Consider the following 20,308-nt stretch of genomic DNA (forward strand, 5'->3'; position numbering starts at 1 on the left):
AAACTATTTTTGTAACTTTCCTTCTTGCGCTTAACTTATTTGACCTATAATCCAACATGCATCTGACATTAGAGATCTCTGCAGTTGTGTTCTTATTGGACTGCCAATCGATAATATGCCAATAGAGTTTAGGATAGCTGGAGTAATGGAGTTGCTTAAATGACTGACTCAATGACTCCTTGTGTAGCCTCCCAGGAGGCCTAAATTTTAATTCACTTGTTTTCCTATGCCAGTTGTCTCACTACACTTCAGATACACACCACTATTTCCGACTACAGCATGTATGGCATCCCCTTTCTATCGGTCATGGCATCGTTGCTTGATGACCTCTGTGTCATGACCACCAATATTTCAATCTCCTTTTTCTATCAAAATTTGGTCTTTCCTATTAATGTGTGTGGGGACACACTGTTGTCGGAGACTATAACCTTCCTCTGGGACCTGGTTCCTGCCCCCTTCCCCCCCCACTAGCCTCCAAAACCCTTCAGATCTTCAACATCGAGATGAAGAGCAAGATGAAGGCGCACACCATGACTGACGATGTTACCTTCTGGAAGTGGATCTCCCTCAACACAGTTGCACTTGTGACTGACAATGCCGTCTACCACTGGAGCATGGAGGGTGACTCACAGCCTGTGAAAGTCTTCGACCGCCACTCCAGCCTGGCAGGCTGCCAGATCATCAACTACCGCACTGACGCCAAGCAGAAATGGCTCCTTCTCATCGGCATCTCAGCCCAGGTACGTAAAGTCTAATACCCAATATATTTAGTTAAGATTGAGACGGTTCTTCCTCACACAGAATATACAGTGACAGCATGTTTGCCTTTGTAAGTAACCATCAATACACACTAGCTTAAGCACTGGTTATCCAGTCGGTTTAGTATGTATATTATTAGACATATTAATGTTTGTTTTACCTCTTTCAGCAAAATCGGGTGGTTGGAGCCATGCAGCTGTACTCTGTTGACAGAAAGGTTTCTCAGCCCATTGAAGGCCATGCCGCCAGCTTCGCCCAGTTCAAGATGGAGGGGAATACAGAAGAGTCTACTTTGTTCTGCTTTGCTGTCAGAGGGCAGGCTGGAGGGAAGGTGATTGGTGTTAATAACATACGAGGGGAAATAGGATTTTTATGCCATTTGGCATTCTCGTAGCAAATCCATGGTCTGTTTCTCACTTGTGGTGGTTTTATTTTTTCTTTGATGCAGCTGCATATCATTGAAGTGGGGACCCCACCAACTGGCAACCAACCATTTCCAAAGAAGGCAGTGGATGTGTTCTTCCCTCCAGAAGCGCAGAACGACTTCCCTGTGGCCATGCAGGTATGAAGCATACTTCCAGAATTGAATCAGACTAGGGCTGCCACTTCTTCAAATGTCAAGTTTGAACGAACATGTAATTCCCTTTTAATTCATTAGAAGGCAACACATAGTGCAACACGTAATGCAAAGGCAGTCATTTTGTTTTTTATAAAGTCGGCATACAGCCATGTCTTGCCAAAATATTTCCACACATTGCATCTTAGATCATTTGTTGTCCTGATTATGTGATAACCATGGCTTTGCTCAATAGTGTCATCCTGTTTTTCTTCATTTTAGTTTACTGATAGGTCAATAGGGCATGCAATAGGTCAAGCTTTTAAGAATGCCCTCTGCTGGACCACACGGCAAACTACTTCAAACGAGCTGTTGCACCTAATCCAAATTGGCCCGTGCTCAATGTGAGATCAGTGTGCTGATAAAGCTAAATGGTACATAGGTTTACATGAGGTTACTTTGTTTTTTGACAGATAAGCTCCAAGCAAGATGTAGTTTTCCTCATTACCAAATATGGCTACATTCACCTGTATGACTTGGAGACGGGCACCTGCATCTACATGAACCGCATCAGCGGAGAGACCATCTTTGTTACTGCTCCACATGAGGCCACCGCAGGCATCATCGGGGTCAACAGGAAGGGACAGGTAAGAAGGTCGACCTGTGCGCATGGAAATGAAATGTATGTTTCGAATAGCTGCCCAGTGTTCATGTCACTGTACAATTCTGGTGATGAAACCAATTATTTTTCTAAACCTGTAACACACAGCCACAGCAGAACCACTTCTTTATCTTGCACCCCTCATGTCATCAGCAACCATGTGTACATCAAATCTGACACAGATGTGAATGTAAACCACCACAACATCATCAGTTGCTGTATGGGGAAATAACAACAACTCGTTGTTTGTCTGTCGTCATCAGGCAGGCTCAGACTTTGCCAGCAGGCATTATAAATAATCCAAGGTGTAGGGTTACACACACACACACAGAGAGAGAGACACGGGAGAGGGTTGTGTCTTACTGCTTTTGTAAAGCTAAACCAGAGAGGAGAACTGGATCCAGCCAGCTGATTAATAATGTGCCAGCCAGGCCACACACCAAATGAATAATTGAGCGAAGGGAGGAAAGCTGATCTGGGGCGGTGACAGAGATCTAGCTGTATGGCTGCGCAGTGAAGTGCGTATCTGTCTGCACAAGTCAATGCACACAAACACACTGGTAGTGATCTGAGAGATACTAGGCAACCACTTGGTACCTGATACTTAGTCATGCATTACTACAATGCTTTTCCCATACATTCCTCTTAAATCTGCTACTGTCTTTGGTCAACAAGCAACATAAGCACTAGCATTAACAAAATCTAACCAAATGAGGTGATTTATTTTAAACACTGCCATAACTGGTTCCCTATAGCTGTCGGAATGTTTCCTAATTGGTAGCTATGGACTTGGAAGTGTCTGCGTGTGAGTCGCAGCGTCAGGATCTCTGATGTTGTGACTCAGACTGGGCAGTGTGTATGTGTCAGACCTGGCCTGACATTGACGTGCAGTGGTGATAGCTGCCTTGCAAAACTGCTGCACACAAACCAGAGAGTCAGAGGAGGAATGAGAGAAAATTAACAAGCAAGAGGGGGGGAAAAGGGCCCACCACGCATCAGCACATGATGTCAAGAGGGAGGCACAGCCTGGTGCCCTCAATCCTCTTAGTGCTGGGCCTCTCGTCCAATCACAACCTCCACCTTGTCGCTCCATAGTTTTACTCTTCTGTGTGTTTGTGTCTGGGCCAGCATATCACTTGATACGACAGTTCATGTGTCATCTGACTCTTGGTGCTCTGTTGTTGAAAACCGTTGTTCTGGCAAGCTTGTCTCTTTTTTTTTTTACTTTCTTTCCATCAGACTCTGATAATTTAAATGGCATGTTCCATTTTAAATGAACTTGAGTATTGGCTCACTTGTCCAGAGGATTTATTATATCTGCCTTGTTTTCTCTTTATCATTCCTGACTTAAATATTGGCCTCTTCATCTCTTCTGGGTGCCGTATCCTCCTCACTGACCACACTTGGCGTACATACTGAGTAGAACACAGAATCTCCTCTACAGGACCTATTTTTACTCCCGTCTTTTCTGTCCATGTTTTATTTCAACCAGCCTACCTCCAATTAGCCGACCCACATTAGTCAGTGAGTGACTTTGCTTTAGTGGCTGGAAGAATGAAGTCTAGTCACCCGAGTTAAAAGCTGGGGGCACTGACCTGCTGGGCTTGTTTGTAGAGGGACCAACACTGGCTGTCTTTCTCCTTTCGCCCCTCCCCAATCCTCCGCCCTGCTCTTTTCATTCTCCTTTCTGTTTCTGTTGCCAGACTGCTCACAAAAGCCGTCCGTTACACTGACCCACTAATGATACATTTGCATTCAGCAGCCACAACCCAGGGCCAGGCAGCGTTTAGTGCTATTGCCCACAGTTGCATTCAGCTGAGCCTGCCCACTCTGCTAATTTCTGGCACAGGATGTGAATAAGGAATGTGTTGATTTATGCCAGCATAGTTTAGATGTATATAAGATGAGTTAAAATAAAAAAGACCACCTATCTCTGTAGGCCTAGCTTTAAGGCAGAGCCATTGTGGGAGTTAGGAAGCAGTGCATTTTATTTCATTGACTTTGACATGATGCTTTGTATATAAGAGTCATGCCTTGACTAGCTGCAGATTAATTTACTTTACAGACCTTTACAGATAGAGGACCTGAGTGGATGATACTGAACTGACACAAACTACAGACGAAAAAAGGAAACAGAAATGTGGTGGTTTCCATCAGATTTATACAATCAAAGAGCTATAGTCTGTCAGCCGGATTGCAGTGTCTGGTCTCTAGTGAACTGTACTACAACGTTCTCTATTTTCCCTGTAACACAGGTGCTGTCAGTATGTGTGGAGGAGGAAAACATCATCCCCTACATCACTAACGTGCTCCAGAACCCGGATCTGGCTCTCCGCTTAGCTGTCCGCAACAACCTCGCCGGTGGTGAAGAGCTGTTTGCACGCAAGTTCAACAACCTGTTTGCTGCGGCCAACTACTCCGAGGCCGCTAAGGTTGCTGCCAATGCACCAAAGGTACTCATCCTGTTAGCATGGGGCCAATCAACTGCACTCTGACACAGTCTGAATAAAAAGGAGTGTAGGGTCCACATGGTTGTATTTATTGCATTATATTCTTCCCACTTGTTTTGCCGTTTTATCAGTCGTTTAGATCTCCTCTCACCTTCAGTGGATTTCCCCCCCTCTCAGGGTATCCTGCGAACCCCAGACACCATCCGTCGCTTCCAGGGTGTTCCAACTCAGCCAGGCCAGACCTCCCCTTTGCTGCAGTACTTCGGCATCCTGTTGGACCAGGGTCAGCTCAACAAGTTTGAGTCCCTTGAGCTTTGCAGGCCAGTGCTCCAGCAGGGCCGCAAGCAGCTCCTGGAGAAATGGCTGAAGGAAGACAAGGTATTGCTGATCTCCATCTTGGCCTCCAGCCACAGGAAGAGGCTCTTCCTGAGTTGGCTGTTTGTTTATGTGACTCGCCTATTCTATTGGATCATGTGAGAACATCAGTTATGTCAGGAATTTGCAACGTTGTCCTTAGAAACTGTAGATTTTGGGTGGTTCTACACCGCTTCAATGGTAAACAGAATCTGTGATGGGGGATATAATTTCATAGAAATATACATTTTCACAAGTTTTGTATTCAGCATATATTTGTGTATTTTAATTGTTTTTTAAAATCATCCATTCATTTTAACCTTAGTAGGCTCTCCTTTTTCATTTGACAGTCTGGGTGTGTTTTCATGATGTATATTGAGAATAACGCGATACCGCTGTAATTGTCCTGAATTGCTTCCAATGCTGATTGACCTACGTTTCAGTTGGAGTGCTCGGAGGAACTGGGTGACCTGGTGAAGGCAGTGGATCCCACCTTGGCACTCAGCGTCTACCTGAGGGCCAACGTCCCCAGCAAAGTCATCCAGTGCTTTGCAGAGACTGGTCAGTTCCCCAAGATCGTCCTGTACGCCAAGAAGGTACGTCTGAGAGGATGTCTGAGCGCTTTAAGTTTGAAATGCATGGCCAATAAAGGAGGGCGGACTGTGTGAAATGCATTTCTAAACGGAAAGCCTTTCCTAATGCCTAATTCAATGATGTAGTTTTCAAGTATATTGTCAATAAAGATGTGCGTCTCCATAAAGTGTAGTGAACATAAGACTTGATTATAATGTAGATGTATCCATTGTTTCTGTTCCAGGTGGGCTACACTCCTGACTGGATCTTTCTGCTCAGGAATGTGATGCGGATCAACCCAGAACAAGGCCTGCAATTTGCCCAGATGCTGGTCCAGGATGAAGAGCCACTGGCTGACATCACACAGGTCAGAGGAAGGGATGCTGGATTTCCACTCATCCATCTGGAAAACTTTTAATTTTGCTAATGAAGTAATTCCTAATTATAGAAAACTGCAGACTCTTGGGATGTAAGCTCACAATTTTACTGTACAAAAAACATTGTCTCACCCTAACCTCCAAGTCTACCGTTCCTTGAAACTTGACAAGTATTTGACTGAGTCACATGACATGCCAACATCTGTGAACCTCAGCTATCCTGTAGTATAAAGGAAGTTCACCACTTCCTGCCACTGTAGACACACTGCACTGCAAGTGCCAGCTGCTGACACAGCGTTCTGTGTAGCCTTGAGTGCTGTACTGGTGGCTAACAAGAGTAAAACACATTGCATTGGAGACTTTCTTAAATCTTCGGAAGAGGGAATGTGTTGTCTTCAGCCATCTTTCTTTGTAGCTCTCAAGTAAAATCATGTCAGTGGCGCAGAACTGTAGGAGACTGTGGCAGGAGTGTTATGCTTAAGTTGGACGACTGTCGTGTACCAATGGCTACAGGACAGTTGTATTTTGTTCAAAGAAAGGTTCTCACAAGTAATTTTGTTGTCTGGGTTTTTGCAGCTAATCAAGTTTGGTCTGTATTCCTCTCTTGAGTGCTCTCCTTTGTGTCTGTCCAGATCGTGGATGTATTCATGGAGTACAACCTGATCCAGCAGTGCACCTCATTCCTCCTGGACGCTCTGAAGAACAACAGACCCTCAGAAGGACCACTGCAGACGCGCCTGCTGGAGATGAACCTCATGCACGCCCCACAGGTGAACACATCGACACAGAATTTACTTTAAGGAGTCCCAATAATAGTTGGAGTGAGTTTATTTCTAACTTGCGCTGTCATGTTTGCAGGTTGCTGATGCAATCCTGGGCAACCAGATGTTCACCAACTACGATCGTGCCCACATAGCCCAGCTGTGCGAGAAGGCAGGACTCCTGCAAAGGGCGCTGGAGCACTACACCGACCTGTATGACATCAAGCGCGCGGTGGTGCACACGCACCTGCTCAACCCAGAGGTAGGGTTCAGTTACTGGCAGAGTGAAATGAAATTTAAACTTGAGGCTGTTTTTCATTCCTATCAAATAGTGTCCAACCTATGAGTTAAACTATCACTTCCTCCTCGTACCTCCAGTGGTTGGTGAACTTCTTTGGCTCGCTGTCAGTGGAGGACTCTCTGGAGTGCCTCAGGGCCATGCTGACGGCCAACATCCGCCAGAACCTGCAGATCTGTGTCCAGGTGGCTTCCAAGTACCACGAACAGCTCACCACACAGTCTCTCACTGAGCTCTTTGAGTCCTTCAAGAGTTTTGAAGGTGAGATCCCAAATGTAGCACTGACATACTGCTTCCCTTGAGCTTTCTTTAGTGAAACACTTCGTGTTGACCTTTCTTGTTGTATGAAAGAACATATCACATGAGTGATATGAGCGCTTAGATTCGTGTTTGTGTATACTTGCATGTATTATGAATGAGTGCTCTTGGTGTGTGTCTTCGGACTATGACTGATCTGTTAGATTTGTGGAACAGATGAGTGTTTATGGGATCCATCGGTGTCAAGTACTTTGCTAAACTATGTCTCCGTTTATTATGTCAGACAATTTGCATGTATATATCAATTGTTTTTATTCCATTACTGTAATTATGTATTGTAATATGCTGCCTGTAGAATGCAGCTTTTCATGACCCAGTTCTCCTTCACATTCCCATACAAATTATGTGTCAACAAAAAAATGTTTTCATGGACACTGAAAAAAGTACTGAAAATCCCTCATGCCCAGTTAGATGTCCCCTATCAGTTAGACAAGTAGGCCACAGCAGAGCCAGGACAATCATTGTGCAGAATGGCCTGGAGGTGATTAAGTTCACTACTATTACTGGAATAATGAAGCATAAAGGCTCAGTAAGCTAATTGGGGAAGAGCAAAACAGCCGTCGTGGCGCTACAGCTTTAATGTCGGTTATATCTTTTAGGATGTATTGCTGGATCCATACCGCGATCATTAGATCGGTGATGCTGCAGAAGCTTAATATAAGTGACCGTATGTGTGTCTCAGGTCTGTTCTACTTCCTGGGCTCGATCGTGAACTTCAGTCAGGACCCTGAAGTCCACTTCAAATACATCCAGGCCGCCTGCAAGACGGGCCAGATCAAAGAGGTGGAGAGGATCTGTAGAGAGAGCAACTGCTACGACCCCGAGCGCGTTAAGAACTTCCTCAAGGTAAAGGGTTCGGGACAGATGGATGTTTTAAGTCTCCTTCTTTACTGGTCCTTTCTTCGAATGTGGTCGCGCTCCCTCCCCTTATACAACTTCTTTCTGTTCCTGATATGCTTTCTTGCTTCTTTTTTTTTATTCCTTTTAAATCGTGTCTGAACCTTCGCTGTTTTTCCCAGTCTCAAATCACGTTTTCTACATATTAACAGAAAAGCGTCACACGGCTCATTAACATTTTGACCCCTTTCTATAGTTTAGCAAATTATTACTGTCACTGGCAGTTCCCCAGCAGTGAATTATCTTTTGTGCTTTTCCTATTTTGTCTTTGGAATGGCAGGACATGTATCAGGTAAATCTATCCTTCCCCACAGTACAGGACATCTCCCTTCTTCTTTTTTCACCCCTACTACTGAACTTCAGGTGCAGGATTGGGATTTGTATGGAGGTGTATATGCTTATACACCACAATTCATACACCCATACTACATAGCATTATGTAGTCCTAGTCATTCATTGGATGTTTTGTGTGTAATTGCAGTTCATGAGTGAACAATTTAGTTCCCTGCGCTCCATATTTGGAGGGGTCTGTGTGTAGTCCCGTAATAGGAGCCCCAAGTCAGTTCAGCATGTTCTTGGATGACATCGACAATGGGCACAATCCCAGTTTGTTAATCCTGTGTGGGTGGCGGCATTGTGGCAGCTCTCTGTCTGCCAATAAGTAAGAAATAGAGATGCACCGATCGACCGTCTGGTCACCGGAATCTGACAATTTTCAGCTTGATCAGCCGTCGCCAGTGCCAGATATAGAAGATTCTGTGCTGGTCAAATGTGTGTGTGATACTGTGTGCTAATAGGAAAGGAGTGGTAATAATAAAGCACATGCTTTGCATTCCTTAGATATAGCTATGCAGTGTTCTAAGCAGACTGGATGGCATGCACCTGATGATAGAACACTCATTACAACCAAAACAGGCTTGACTTGGACTTGCAAAAAAATGAAATGTGAGCGTCTCTGGGTCAGACTCAAAAGTCGGAATCTGCAAAGACAGTTTCAATCAGTGCATCTCGAGGAAGAAAGCCACGGTAGAATATCTCGAGGTCTTGTTCTGTGACTCTGCTGTGAAACATGCTAATTTTGAGATGTGACGTCCATTTGTTGTAGTGACGAACATTTTCTTTTTCCCCCCCATTGCTATGGTTTTAAATGTGTAATTTGTTTTTTAAATCTCTTAAGGAGGGTTGACGTAGCTGGGAAATGATATTTTAAATAAAATTTCATTAGTGACTCTGATGAATGTCTGATCATCTTACACAGTATTGACATACCTGTAGTAAAATAAATGTGTGGTTTATTAACAAAATGCATGTAAGTTCATTCTCTGTGCAGTGGTAGAAGATGCACCAAGCTTGGTTGGTGCTGTGGCTTGTATAGAGCTGTTGTGTTATCGTACTGAACCTGGCATCTTTCCCTCCACTCTGTGTGACGGACAGGAAGCCAAACTCACCGACCAGCTGCCGCTCATCATAGTCTGTGACCGCTTTGACTTTGTCCACGACCTGGTCCTCTACCTGTACCGCAACAACCTGCAGAAGTACATTGAGATCTACGTTCAGAAGGTACGGCTTTCAAATGCATCGTGACTATTATACATCATTGTATTTCAGGAATAAGATGATGAGATTTATCGTTTCATTTGTGTCTCAGGTGAATCCTAGCCGTCTGCCTGTCGTGATCGGTGGTCTCTTGGACGTGGACTGCTCGGAGGACGTCATCAAGAGCCTGATCCTGGTCGTCAGGGGGCAGTTCTCCACTGATGAACTGGTCGCTGAGGTGGAGAAGAGAAACAGGTGCTGCACTATTCTACCTACATGTTTCTAAACGTTACAACTCCAAAAGTAACTTTGTCCTTCCAGATAAGGGTGATACGATTTTACTTCTATTAAGAAAAAGGTTAATCATCAGGAGAGAAACTGTAGTTGCAGCTTTATCTGAAACACCAGATGGTTGAGAAGATGGAGTATTTGAAATTTGGGCTGACTTTTCTATGACCGACAATTTAGCTTTGAAATATAAACAGTGTTGGTACATTATGACTTTCTCTAATGGCTTGTGTGATATTAAAAATCACTGATTATTCATCCGTCTCCTTAGAAATGGGATGCTTTCTGTCGCAGTTATGCACATCAAATTAAAACAGTTAGCATTTTTTGCCATTAGTCTAATTTTCAGCAATCAAAAAAGAAACATTGCGCAGATATATATCTCGCTCTCTCTCTTTTACAAGAGTTAACTTTAGTTCAACATATTTTGTAGTGGAAGTAACAAGTTACAGCGATTTTTAAATGATGACCGTAATCCACAGCGGGATCTTACTTAAGAACGTGCTGACGTCCCTCTTCCCTTACAGACTGAAGCTGCTGCTGCCCTGGCTGGAGTCTCGTATCCACGAGGGCTGTGAGGAGCCCGCTACCCACAATGCTCTGGCCAAGATCTACATTGACAGCAACAACAACCCCGAGCGCTTCCTGAGGGAAAACCCGTTCTACGACAGCCGTGTGGTGGGCAAGTACTGCGAGAAGAGAGACCCCCACCTGGCCTGTGTGGCCTACGAGAGAGGACAGTGTGACCAGGAGTTGATCAACGTGAGGATGAACTTTTCTACTGCCTCTCACCGGTGTATCCGAATGTTTCAGTTAGCCGCCTATTTAAAAAAAAAAAATGTAGTACTTTAAACTGCCTTCACTGTAGCAGGAATAATTGTAATTGATCTTTTAATATCAGGTCTGCAATGAGAACTCCCTGTTCAAGAGCTTGTCTCGCTACCTGGTGCGCCGCAAAGACCCTGACCTGTGGGCCAGCGTGCTGCTGGAGACCAACCCCTTCAGACGACCACTCATTGACCAGGTAGAGTACACGCACAAGTCTCATCCTAGTTGATGCAACTGCCTGACGTTGTCTGAGCTTCTGTTCCTTGGCCCTCAGGTGGTGCAGACGGCACTGTCAGAAACCCAGGACCCAGAGGAGGTCTCTGTCACAGTCAAGGCCTTCATGACCGCAGACTTGCCCAACGAGCTCATCGAGCTGCTGGAGAAGATTGTATTGGACAACTCGGTCTTCAGTGAACACAGGTGATTAGTTGTAACATTTTTTTGATTTCTTGCTGTGTCATTTCCAAATTGAATAGGAAAACTAAAGTGTTCCTTTCTCCCCACAGAAATCTGCAGAACCTGCTGATCCTAACCGCAATCAAAGCCGACCGTACTCGTGTGATGGAGTACATCAGCAGGCTAGACAACTACGACGCTCCCGATATCGCCAACATCGCCATCAGCAACGAGCTCTTCGAGGAGGCCTTCGCCATCTTCAAGAAGTTTGACGTCAACACCTCTGCAGTGCAGGTCAGTCATGAGCTCTTAAATAGCTAGAGCAATGCCTTATAGACTGAAGAAGTGTTGATCTTTGATGTTCTTTGTTTTGTTTTTAATCTAGGTGCTGATCGAACATATTGGCAACCTGGACCGGGCCTATGAGTTTGCAGAACGCTGCAATGAGCCGGCTGTGTGGAGCCAGCTGGCCAAAGCTCAGCTGCAGAAGGACTTGGTTAAAGAGGCCATCGACTCCTACATCAAAGCCGACGATCCCTCTGCCTACATGGAGGTGGTACAGGCTGCCGATAAGAGCGGTAAGGAGACTTGTTGAGCTCAAGTAAGAAAATGAAAAGCACCAGACGTGGCTGAGATTTTAGAGAAAATGAGTTTATAACCGAATTAGCGGCGCTCTGTTAGCTGCTATTCTTCAAGCTTGATTACCGGTAACTTGATTAATGTAGAAACACACCAGCAACTTAATATCGCTGTCCGTGTGTTTCAGGAAACTGGGAGGACTTGGTCAAATTCCTTCAGATGGCTCGTAAGAAGGCCCGTGAATCCTACGTGGAGACGGAGCTCATCTTTGCCTTGGCCAAAACCAATCGCCTGGCTGAGCTGGAAGAGTTCATCAACGGGCCCAACAATGCTCACATCCAACAGGTCAGCCTTGCTCTCATACAACCCTCTGAGAAAACGCTCTCGGGTCTTCAAAAATGAATACCGTGTCTTTATTGCATCTGTTATGTAGGTTGGTGACCGCTGCTATGATGAGAAAATGTATGATGCCGCTAAGCTGCTGTACAACAACGTCTCCAACTTCGGTCGTCTGGCTTCAACTCTGGTGCACCTCGGGGAGTACCAGGCCGCTGTGGACGGCGCCCGCAAGGCCAACAGCACCCGCACCTGGAAAGAGGTGTGCTTCGCCTGTGTGGACGGAAAAGAGTTCAGACTCGCCCAGATGTGCGGTCTCCACATCGTGGTTCACGCTGACGAGCTGGAGGAGCTGATCAACTACTACCAAGTAAGATTTTTCTTTTTTGCGGGTGTGTTTGCGTTTTTATCACCTTGTGAGCTATTACGACTTATCCTACGCACTTCCATTAACACACTTTTACCACGTTCCATCCTCCCTCTTCTCTCTCAGGACCGCGCTTACTTTGAGGAGCTCATCACCATGCTGGAGGCCGCCCTGGGCCTGGAGCGCGCTCACATGGGGATGTTCACGGAGCTGGCCATCCTTTACTCAAAGTTCAAGCCCCAGAAGATGAGGGAGCATCTGGAGCTCTTCTGGTCCAGAGTTAACATCCCGAAGGTCCTGAGAGCAGCGGAGCAGGCTCACCTGTGGGCCGAGCTGGTCTTCCTGTACGACAAGTACGAGGAGTTCGACAACGCCATCATCACCATGATGAACCACCCAACAGATGCCTGGAAGGAGGGACAGTTCAAAGACATAATCACCAAGGTGCAGTTCGACTTGTTGTCAAAATTTAAATTGTAAATATCAATGTTTTCATTGTGACGTACCCAACTGTCTCATTGTATTTGGCTTTTTCTTCTGGTATTGCAAAACTATCATCATGGCTCATTTTGCAGTGTATTTCCCGCTCCAGTGTTTATGCTCATTATTGTCTCTTCTGTTTCTTTACTGTGTAGGTGGCCAACGTGGAGCTGTACTACAAAGCCACCCAGTTCTATCTGGAGTTCAAGCCCTTGTTACTGAATGATTTGCTCATAGTGCTCTCCCCCAGACTGGACCACTCCCGTGCCGTCAACTACTTCAGCAAGGTACACTTTAACCTCATTATGATGGGAGAAGGGCTGTGATATGAACTTCCTGTTTGTCAGGATTGAGTGTTTTTACCATCAACCTATTTTTATGCACAATTTCAATTTGCATATTCAAAATCTCTAGAAATTCTACAAAGTCTGTGGACCAACAAGTACTGTAACGTTCCTCATACTAGTACATTAAACAAACCTTTATCATATTCTCATCACGTTTTCCACCGGTTGGTTTTATTGCACCTGAGAGGAGAATTAGTGCCACCAACTGTTAATCGATGCACCCAACTCCTAATATTTACACAACGGTAGTGGACATACAGGATGAATTTGTAGATTTTCTAGAAATGTAGTTCAACTTTAGGATGTAAACTTCTGCTAATGCGATGGTGAATGTACACGTGTCCACAGGTGAAACAGCTGCCTCTGGTCAAACCCTACCTGCGGTCAGTACAGAACCACAACAACAAATCAGTCAATGAAGCACTTGACAACCTCTTCATCACAGAGGAGGACTATCAGGTGAGAGAACCTTTGACTGTGCAACTGTATTTTGTTTCATCTTTTCATTTCACCCACGTCGTTATTCTTTGATTTGACGTTCTCCCCTTTTTCCCGTCGCGCTCTCATTAGGCACTGAGGACATCAATAGATGCCTACGACAACTTTGACAACATCTCACTGGCCCAGCGCTTGGAGAAGCACGAGCTGATCGAGTTCAGGAGAATCGCTGCGTACCTCTTCAAGGGCAACAACCGCTGGAAACAGAGTGTGGAGCTCTGCAAGAAGGACAAGCTCTATAAGGTGTTTGTTTCCTCTCAGAACATTCACTTTGCTCTCATTGCGAATGTTTCTGATACACTGCTCAGATTTGGCTCAGACCAGCCCTGAACCCGTGTGTGCTGTGTCTCCCCCGCAGGATGCCATGCAGTATGCGTCTGAGTCAAAGGACATCGAGCTGGCAGAGGAGCTGCTGTCCTGGTTCCTCCAGGAGGACAAGAGGGAGTGTTTCGCCGCCTGCCTGTTCACCTGCTACGACCTGCTGCGGCCCGACGTGGTGCTGGAGACCGCCTGGAGGCACAACATCATGGACTTTTCTATGCCATACTTCATTCAGGTCATGAGGGAGTACCTCAGCAAGGTGGGTCAGCTCTTTTCTGAACTGAGACATAGTGGTTTTGATATGAACGAAGCCCACATAGCTGTGTAACGCCGCTGTCGTCCTGTCAGAGGATCAACGCGAGCATCAGAGCACATTTTAGTTTGTTTTAAACGGATTCATGCAGGTTCTTCTATCGGGGCATCGTGACCGATAGCAGGCAAGTAATCAAAACCAGCTTTTAACTGTCTGGACAGTGCAGTCAGGATTAATATGATTGTTCATTTTTAATGGATTATCTGTTATTAGGCCTAATTATGTGCAACATCATTTATTCAAACTACAAAATGAAGTAATTGTCATCTCTTCACTTGTTGGTCCTTTGAGTTTCTTGAGTCTGATCCATAAACCAGATAGTTTACAAAACTAGCTGATAAAACCATCTGTTTCAAGGACAAATAGTCCGAATACACGGCATGTTGACAAAGTCAACATTTTTACCATTGTTTTCCGTACTCAAAAGTCTTTCCAATAGTTGACTGTTTACCAAAATTCCTTTACAGGGAAATCCTTTTAATGTTGTTTTCCTATGCTGCAACTCTTCTGTTCCAGGTTGATGCGGTAAATGAACAGGTGAAAGCTAAATGCTCTGTATTTGGTCTCAAAGTATTGAGCCCGGAAGACTGCAGCCTCGAGTGTGCATGGTTTTTAGCTCCACTCATTTTGACACGGTCACTGAGGCATCTTTCAAGCTGAAGTTGTAGTTGTGGAACTTTCTATATGTGTAGTCCCTAATAATACTAAGAGGAAATGAATCTGTAGCCGTCTGCTGCAACAATACATGATTGGAGATTACGTATTCACTATATTAACATCAGACTCATTTTGGCATTAACTTGCATGCTTAATCAACTATCAGAAATACATCTGGTGTTGTTGGATATCATGTTTAAAATGAACTGCAGTGCCTCTGTAAGTTCAACCTCCACATGCTAATCTGGTCAGAGGCTTCAACGTGTATAATTTCACGTAAAAGTGCATTTCCTCACAGATGCTGACACTGCACAATATGAAGCTACACTGTACGTTCCTTAAAAGGGTTGAGAGGATAAAAGCATGTCCATCACGTCTCTGGCTGATGCGTAGTAGCAGGCTGTTGGTTGGTTGTCGCCTGACTTCCTGTAGAAAAGCCAGGGAGCACCTGGTCTGAGACTCACCCTCCTCTCTCCTCCCACACTGCATCTCAGTGCTGCAGCCTCTTACTCACTGCCAGCGGTGTGACACAGAGCATGACACTGTTTCTGTTCAGAGAACCTTAAAAAAAAAAAAAGAGCTGTTTTCCTGAAGAGGCATGGAGAAATTGAATGATAAATGCATCGAGACAAGATGTGGGAGTGCACTGCTGAGCAAGCCTTTACTTTTAACTCTGCAAATATAACTGCACCCAGGTACTACTGCTCTCTCGCCCGTTGACCTGATGGGAACATTCTGCATATTGCTGCATCTGACTTGCTGCCTGTTTTTCTTAGTGTTGTCTCTTTATGTGTTTAAAGAATTGGTGGCTTTCATTGTTGCTGTCAGCCAGGCCAACCAGACGGTTCAACAGAGGAAAGAAAATGATTAGTTTAACTTTCACCTTATTTAATATTACTGGTTTGACTTGTCCTGCTAGTAGACACGCTTATATTCAGTACAAACTGTCGAAATGTCAGCATATTGTGTGCAAAATGTCAAAAGCTTACACAAATAGCACTGGTTCAATCACTTGAAACTGTCTTGCCAGTCGGGTTTGGTTTTGTCTTGCTGCTGCGCGAAATCTGCGTACATGAGCATCCCTCCTCAGAAAAGTGGTCTCAGATCAGTTAATGAGTTTACATGCAACTGTTTTGGGGTTTTTTTCCAACTTGTTTCGTGTGTTGCTTAGTCATTAATTGTTTTGGCTTTTCTCTAAATGCTCGTGTTTCTTTGCTTTGCAGGTAGATAAACTAGAAACCTCAGAGACTGTAAGGAAAGAGGAGGAGCAGGCAACAGAGACGCAACCCATCGTCTATGGTAAGTCCCCTCGTGACATTAGTGTCCATTTCACTGTGATCAAAAGCAGAGGCAGCGGTCCTCCCTCCATATCTGTAGCAGAATACATTGAAGACCCTGAAAAAGTATTAAAATAACTATTAATTCATTAATTAACTAAATGTATAGCTGCTCTATAACATCACATATGTATTCGTTTTACAAGCCTTTTGAAAAACGTATGTTTAATTGTGATATTATAACAATAATAATAATATCTGGGTGTTTATAAATGAGGTTACGGTATTTTACAATTAATTTTTTGTGCGTTCATCAAAGTGATTGGTAACCGCTGCTTTTAGTACCACAGCTGAAAAGGAAACGTGGTTCACCACATAAGAACAAGTATCGGCAAACTAATGAGGATGCGCTGTGACCAAATCTTTAGTTTATATCAGAACTGTGGCTCTGGTTAGACTAAAACAGACCAGTTGCATGTTAGAAACTTACCTGTGTTTCTTGCAGGCACGCCCCAGTTGATGCTGACAGCGGGCCCCAGCGTACCGGTGGTCCCTCAGCAACCTTACGGCTACGGCTACCAGGCGCCTGCAGGATACAGTCAGCCAGCAGCTCAGCCAGGCTTTGGCTACGGCATGTAAAGACCCCGCCCCCTTCTCTCCACATGCAGTCTGGAGCAACCATCCATCCGTCTCCCTCAGTCCTTCACCAGACCATTAGTGTCTCTCTCTGCCCCCCCCCCCCCGGGGAATAACACAGACAACCCCCCTTTTTTTTTCTCACCCCTTTTTTAAACTGTCATGAAGGACTCAGTTTTATTTCTGTTGTCAAAGAAAAAGATTGAATCACAAAGATTAATTTTCTCACATTCCGTATTGACTAGATTAATTTTTCTTTTGTCTTATTTTATTTGAATGGGAAAGGGTTTATGTACAATGGGGGGCCTGTGAGAAGAGCTAGTCCTCTTCTCAGTTAAAAAAAAAAGAAGAAAAAAAGGCTGTTGTGAAGCATCTGATTTGCACTCTGTAGTGAAAAGAAAATTAATGTAGAACCTCTTCCTCTTGATGTGTGTGTGAGCAGCTTCTTCTGTCCAACTGTAAAATGCATTTAATTATTGTATATTCAGACACAAAAAAAACGCTATTGTGTTCTTCTATATTTGAACATGAGACCGCCGCTTCCGTCACCACAATCCTGAAACACTACGTTGTACCAGTCTTGTCCCCACACTGAAAACACAAGAGTATTTTACATACGATTTACAGGAAAGTTAGATTCTTCCCTGCAAAGCCTATGCAGGACTCCAAACAAATTTGTGTTCAGACGATATTTCCATGTGCTTTAAATACTGCTCTAATGTGGGACCATGCCACCTTAGGAGGGACTGCAGACCTGTTTGACTAACATGCCCCCTCTTACTGCGGCGGTTTGTTTCTGCTGGATATCATTCACTGTTAGTGTGCAGGAGCGATTTTTCAACCTTTATTCTCATTCGTGTCCTGTTGAGGGTTATCTTTTGATCTCTTCAGTTGACCCGCTCCTCTAATTCAGAAACCGTATCACAGGACTTGTGGTAATTTGAAGTTTTTATCAAAGGCTTGCGTGTATACAGGAAATCAGTCATTAACTCCTTTGAACTTATATTATCTAAATTACCTTTGATTGAAATTGTGCACTTGAGATACTTTGTGCATCATCAGGATCCTAACGAATGAAACAGCGGTTTTGTTTTCCACTTAAAAATAAAGGCTTCTTGTTTGTCAAGAACGGTCTGATTGTGTCTTACTTGTACTGTGCAGGAGTGAAGCTGCGAGTTATATTTACACTACATCCACTGACATAGCTGCACATTCAGCCTAACTAAAGGGCCATGATGTTACGCTTCTGATGGGAATGATACATACTGAGCAGTGAGACCATCAGCTGTAATGTGCAGCTGAATGAGATGCTGTAGTTTGTGTTCCAGTTTGATATTGCAGAAAAGTTTATTACTCACACTTGGAATAATGACTTATTTCGTCTCATTCATGGAGACTGTTCGAGAGCTCTTTATTCAGCTGGATGCCATTTTACTGTGGTGTTGAAATGACTTGCAACATGGTCCTCTTACTTGGTCTACCTTGTGTGATGTCTACTATCTTCTTATGCTCTGGTCAGTTAAACAGCAGCATTGGCTCACTTTATGCGTAAGGATGTAGTACTAGCACCTTCTGGTGATGCAAATCAGTGGGTGCTAGGAGTAACGCAGACTAGAAAGAGGCAGAGGTGAGTTAGTCATTCGTAACTTTTAATTTCTCAAAACAGCTGGAAGATTGTGATTTAATATTGTTCAGTACATGTACGATATGATTATCTGGAACAAATTATATCAGCATGGTCAACTAGACTGCAGCGTCTAAGACTAGGAAAAATATTTAAATACTTTGATTTTATTAAATACAAATACCATCCAGTCGAATATCAATATTGATGACACTGATGTAACCAGCTCTAACTTTATTTCAGTGACTGCCGTATTTGATGAAAGCTTTGCAATATAACTGACAACTTCTGAATTTTGTGGGATTAGGATTTGTCTTTACTTGTATGAAGAGATTTTGGGACACTCATGGATTGCAGATTAGCAAAGGTATCAACATTTCATTTATTAGTCGGGGCACTGCTATCTTACATACCAGCTCACAGCCATTGTATTTTTCCTACTTTGTCAAGTCAAAATGTCTGCAATGAAGTGTGTTTTATTTTATTGTGCTGGGATTCTGATCAACAATACCCATCCGTTTGCTCTGAGCATCATGTCTTCAGACATAGGTGGACTGAACATGACCAGTGTTTGTGATGTTTTTGCCGCTGTCACAAGTGTGAGTAATGCACATCAAGCCATTGCTGGTATTCAAGAGTCAACAAATGTGATGAATGTAAGTGCCCAAAACTGCACAACAAAAATCAAGTAGTTTAACATGTATTTGAGTCAATTATTTTATAAAAATATAAACTCATTGTAGCCCAAACGAGTAGAGCTTCAAGTGTCCAGTGACTTTGTCAATCAGATCAGCTGGGCCGGGACCGATACCCAGCACGGTGCGTGATCCGGGGGCGATTTGAGTCCTTCCTGCGTCCTGAACCAGGCTGACGGGAAGCCCCACTTTGGCATGACCCAGCAGGTCGATCAGGGTGTCCTCATCGGGGGCCTTCACCACCACCTTGGGCTGGCCGCAGTACTCCCACTGTTTGAGCTCAGGGTTCCTGCGCTGAACCTGCTTGTAAGCCGACACAGCAGCATGGGAGCACTGGGCAGCGACCTTCCCTTTACCCATCTTCAGGTCATTTCGGACCACCAGTATCATCTTGAACTCTCCTCCTTCTCCCATCACTGTTGCTTCACCAGAGCCGTTCCCCATCGCCGTAATCAGTCTTTTGGATGTCTGGCCCAGGCGAGCCCGAAGGTGCCAACCAAGCAGGAGCCCACAGCCCAGTCCTGCTACGACACCCAGGCCCAATGGACCATATACCAAGTCCATGTTGTTCAGCCTGCAAAAATGACAGAATAAAGCACGTACATGTCACGTATACACCTATAAACTATTAGAAGTTTATTCGAAACATTGGAAGCAGCAATTAACAAAACAATCTCACCACAAGGTAAATTCACTGACTGTTCTGGAGCTTTTGATTTGATTACACTTTCTTCCCCAGTTGTCGTCTGTGCACTAAAAAGTATTTTTCCTCCATGTTAGTTTACAAATTGAGATTGAAAGTAAATCTTAAAAGCTCTAGAACGGCTACTCATTGTGTTGAACTTTTGAAAATGGCAATGCTAACGTTAGCTTCCGGTCTAAAGCGAGAACGCTTAACGTTACTCTCCAGAAACACCGCTTAAGTACAATACATATCACTTGGCAAATAAATAGACTTAAGTTGATATATTCCATTCCCCCATAGTGCCAACCAACACCATTCAGCACGTATGATACATGGCAGGTTTCCACTAGTTACATTTCATACCTGCTGGTTTGCTCGACGTGCCAGCAGCAGTATGAACTAGAAAATGCATTTCCTGCTGAAAATGCGTTGGAATGCTGA

At 44.3% G+C, this 20,308-nt stretch overlaps 2 protein-coding genes across 2 annotated transcripts in view; one reads left to right on the plus strand and one right to left on the minus strand.

Annotated features, from left to right (window-relative positions):
• The window catches only part of cltca (clathrin, heavy chain a (Hc)), a 30,928-nt gene extending 12,936 nt beyond the window's left edge, over positions 1-17,992 (plus strand). The window contains exons 3-30 of the mRNA XM_079283815.1: positions 472-740; positions 929-1,090; positions 1,208-1,321; positions 1,789-1,962; positions 4,232-4,429; positions 4,604-4,804; positions 5,224-5,376; positions 5,598-5,720; positions 6,363-6,500; positions 6,589-6,753; positions 6,870-7,050; positions 7,790-7,953; positions 9,439-9,564; positions 9,653-9,795; positions 10,356-10,590; positions 10,730-10,852; positions 10,931-11,076; positions 11,163-11,346; positions 11,438-11,630; positions 11,819-11,976; positions 12,065-12,337; positions 12,461-12,778; positions 12,970-13,101; positions 13,510-13,620; positions 13,732-13,902; positions 14,018-14,239; positions 16,174-16,249; positions 16,733-17,992. Coding sequence (XP_079139941.1) covers positions 472-740; positions 929-1,090; positions 1,208-1,321; positions 1,789-1,962; positions 4,232-4,429; positions 4,604-4,804; positions 5,224-5,376; positions 5,598-5,720; positions 6,363-6,500; positions 6,589-6,753; positions 6,870-7,050; positions 7,790-7,953; positions 9,439-9,564; positions 9,653-9,795; positions 10,356-10,590; positions 10,730-10,852; positions 10,931-11,076; positions 11,163-11,346; positions 11,438-11,630; positions 11,819-11,976; positions 12,065-12,337; positions 12,461-12,778; positions 12,970-13,101; positions 13,510-13,620; positions 13,732-13,902; positions 14,018-14,239; positions 16,174-16,249; positions 16,733-16,866 — 4,787 coding nt within the window. The 3' untranslated portion in view covers positions 16,867-17,992. The remainder of the gene's footprint in view (positions 1-471; positions 741-928; positions 1,091-1,207; positions 1,322-1,788; positions 1,963-4,231; positions 4,430-4,603; positions 4,805-5,223; positions 5,377-5,597; positions 5,721-6,362; positions 6,501-6,588; positions 6,754-6,869; positions 7,051-7,789; positions 7,954-9,438; positions 9,565-9,652; positions 9,796-10,355; positions 10,591-10,729; positions 10,853-10,930; positions 11,077-11,162; positions 11,347-11,437; positions 11,631-11,818; positions 11,977-12,064; positions 12,338-12,460; positions 12,779-12,969; positions 13,102-13,509; positions 13,621-13,731; positions 13,903-14,017; positions 14,240-16,173; positions 16,250-16,732) is intronic.
• Positions 17,993-19,221: 1,229 nt separating this feature from the next.
• ptrh2 (peptidyl-tRNA hydrolase 2) lies at positions 19,222-19,746 on the minus strand (the record flags this gene model as incomplete). The annotated part of the gene is made up of 1 exon (XM_079283382.1): positions 19,222-19,746. The coding sequence occupies one exon, from the start codon at positions 19,744-19,746 to the stop codon at positions 19,222-19,224; it is 525 nt and encodes a 174-aa protein (XP_079139508.1).
• Between the last annotated feature and the right edge of the window lie 562 nt (positions 19,747-20,308).

This window comes from Melanostigma gelatinosum (assembly GCF_949748355.1).
Source record: "Melanostigma gelatinosum genome assembly, chromosome: 14".
NCBI lineage: Eukaryota > Metazoa > Chordata > Actinopteri > Perciformes > Zoarcidae > Melanostigma > Melanostigma gelatinosum.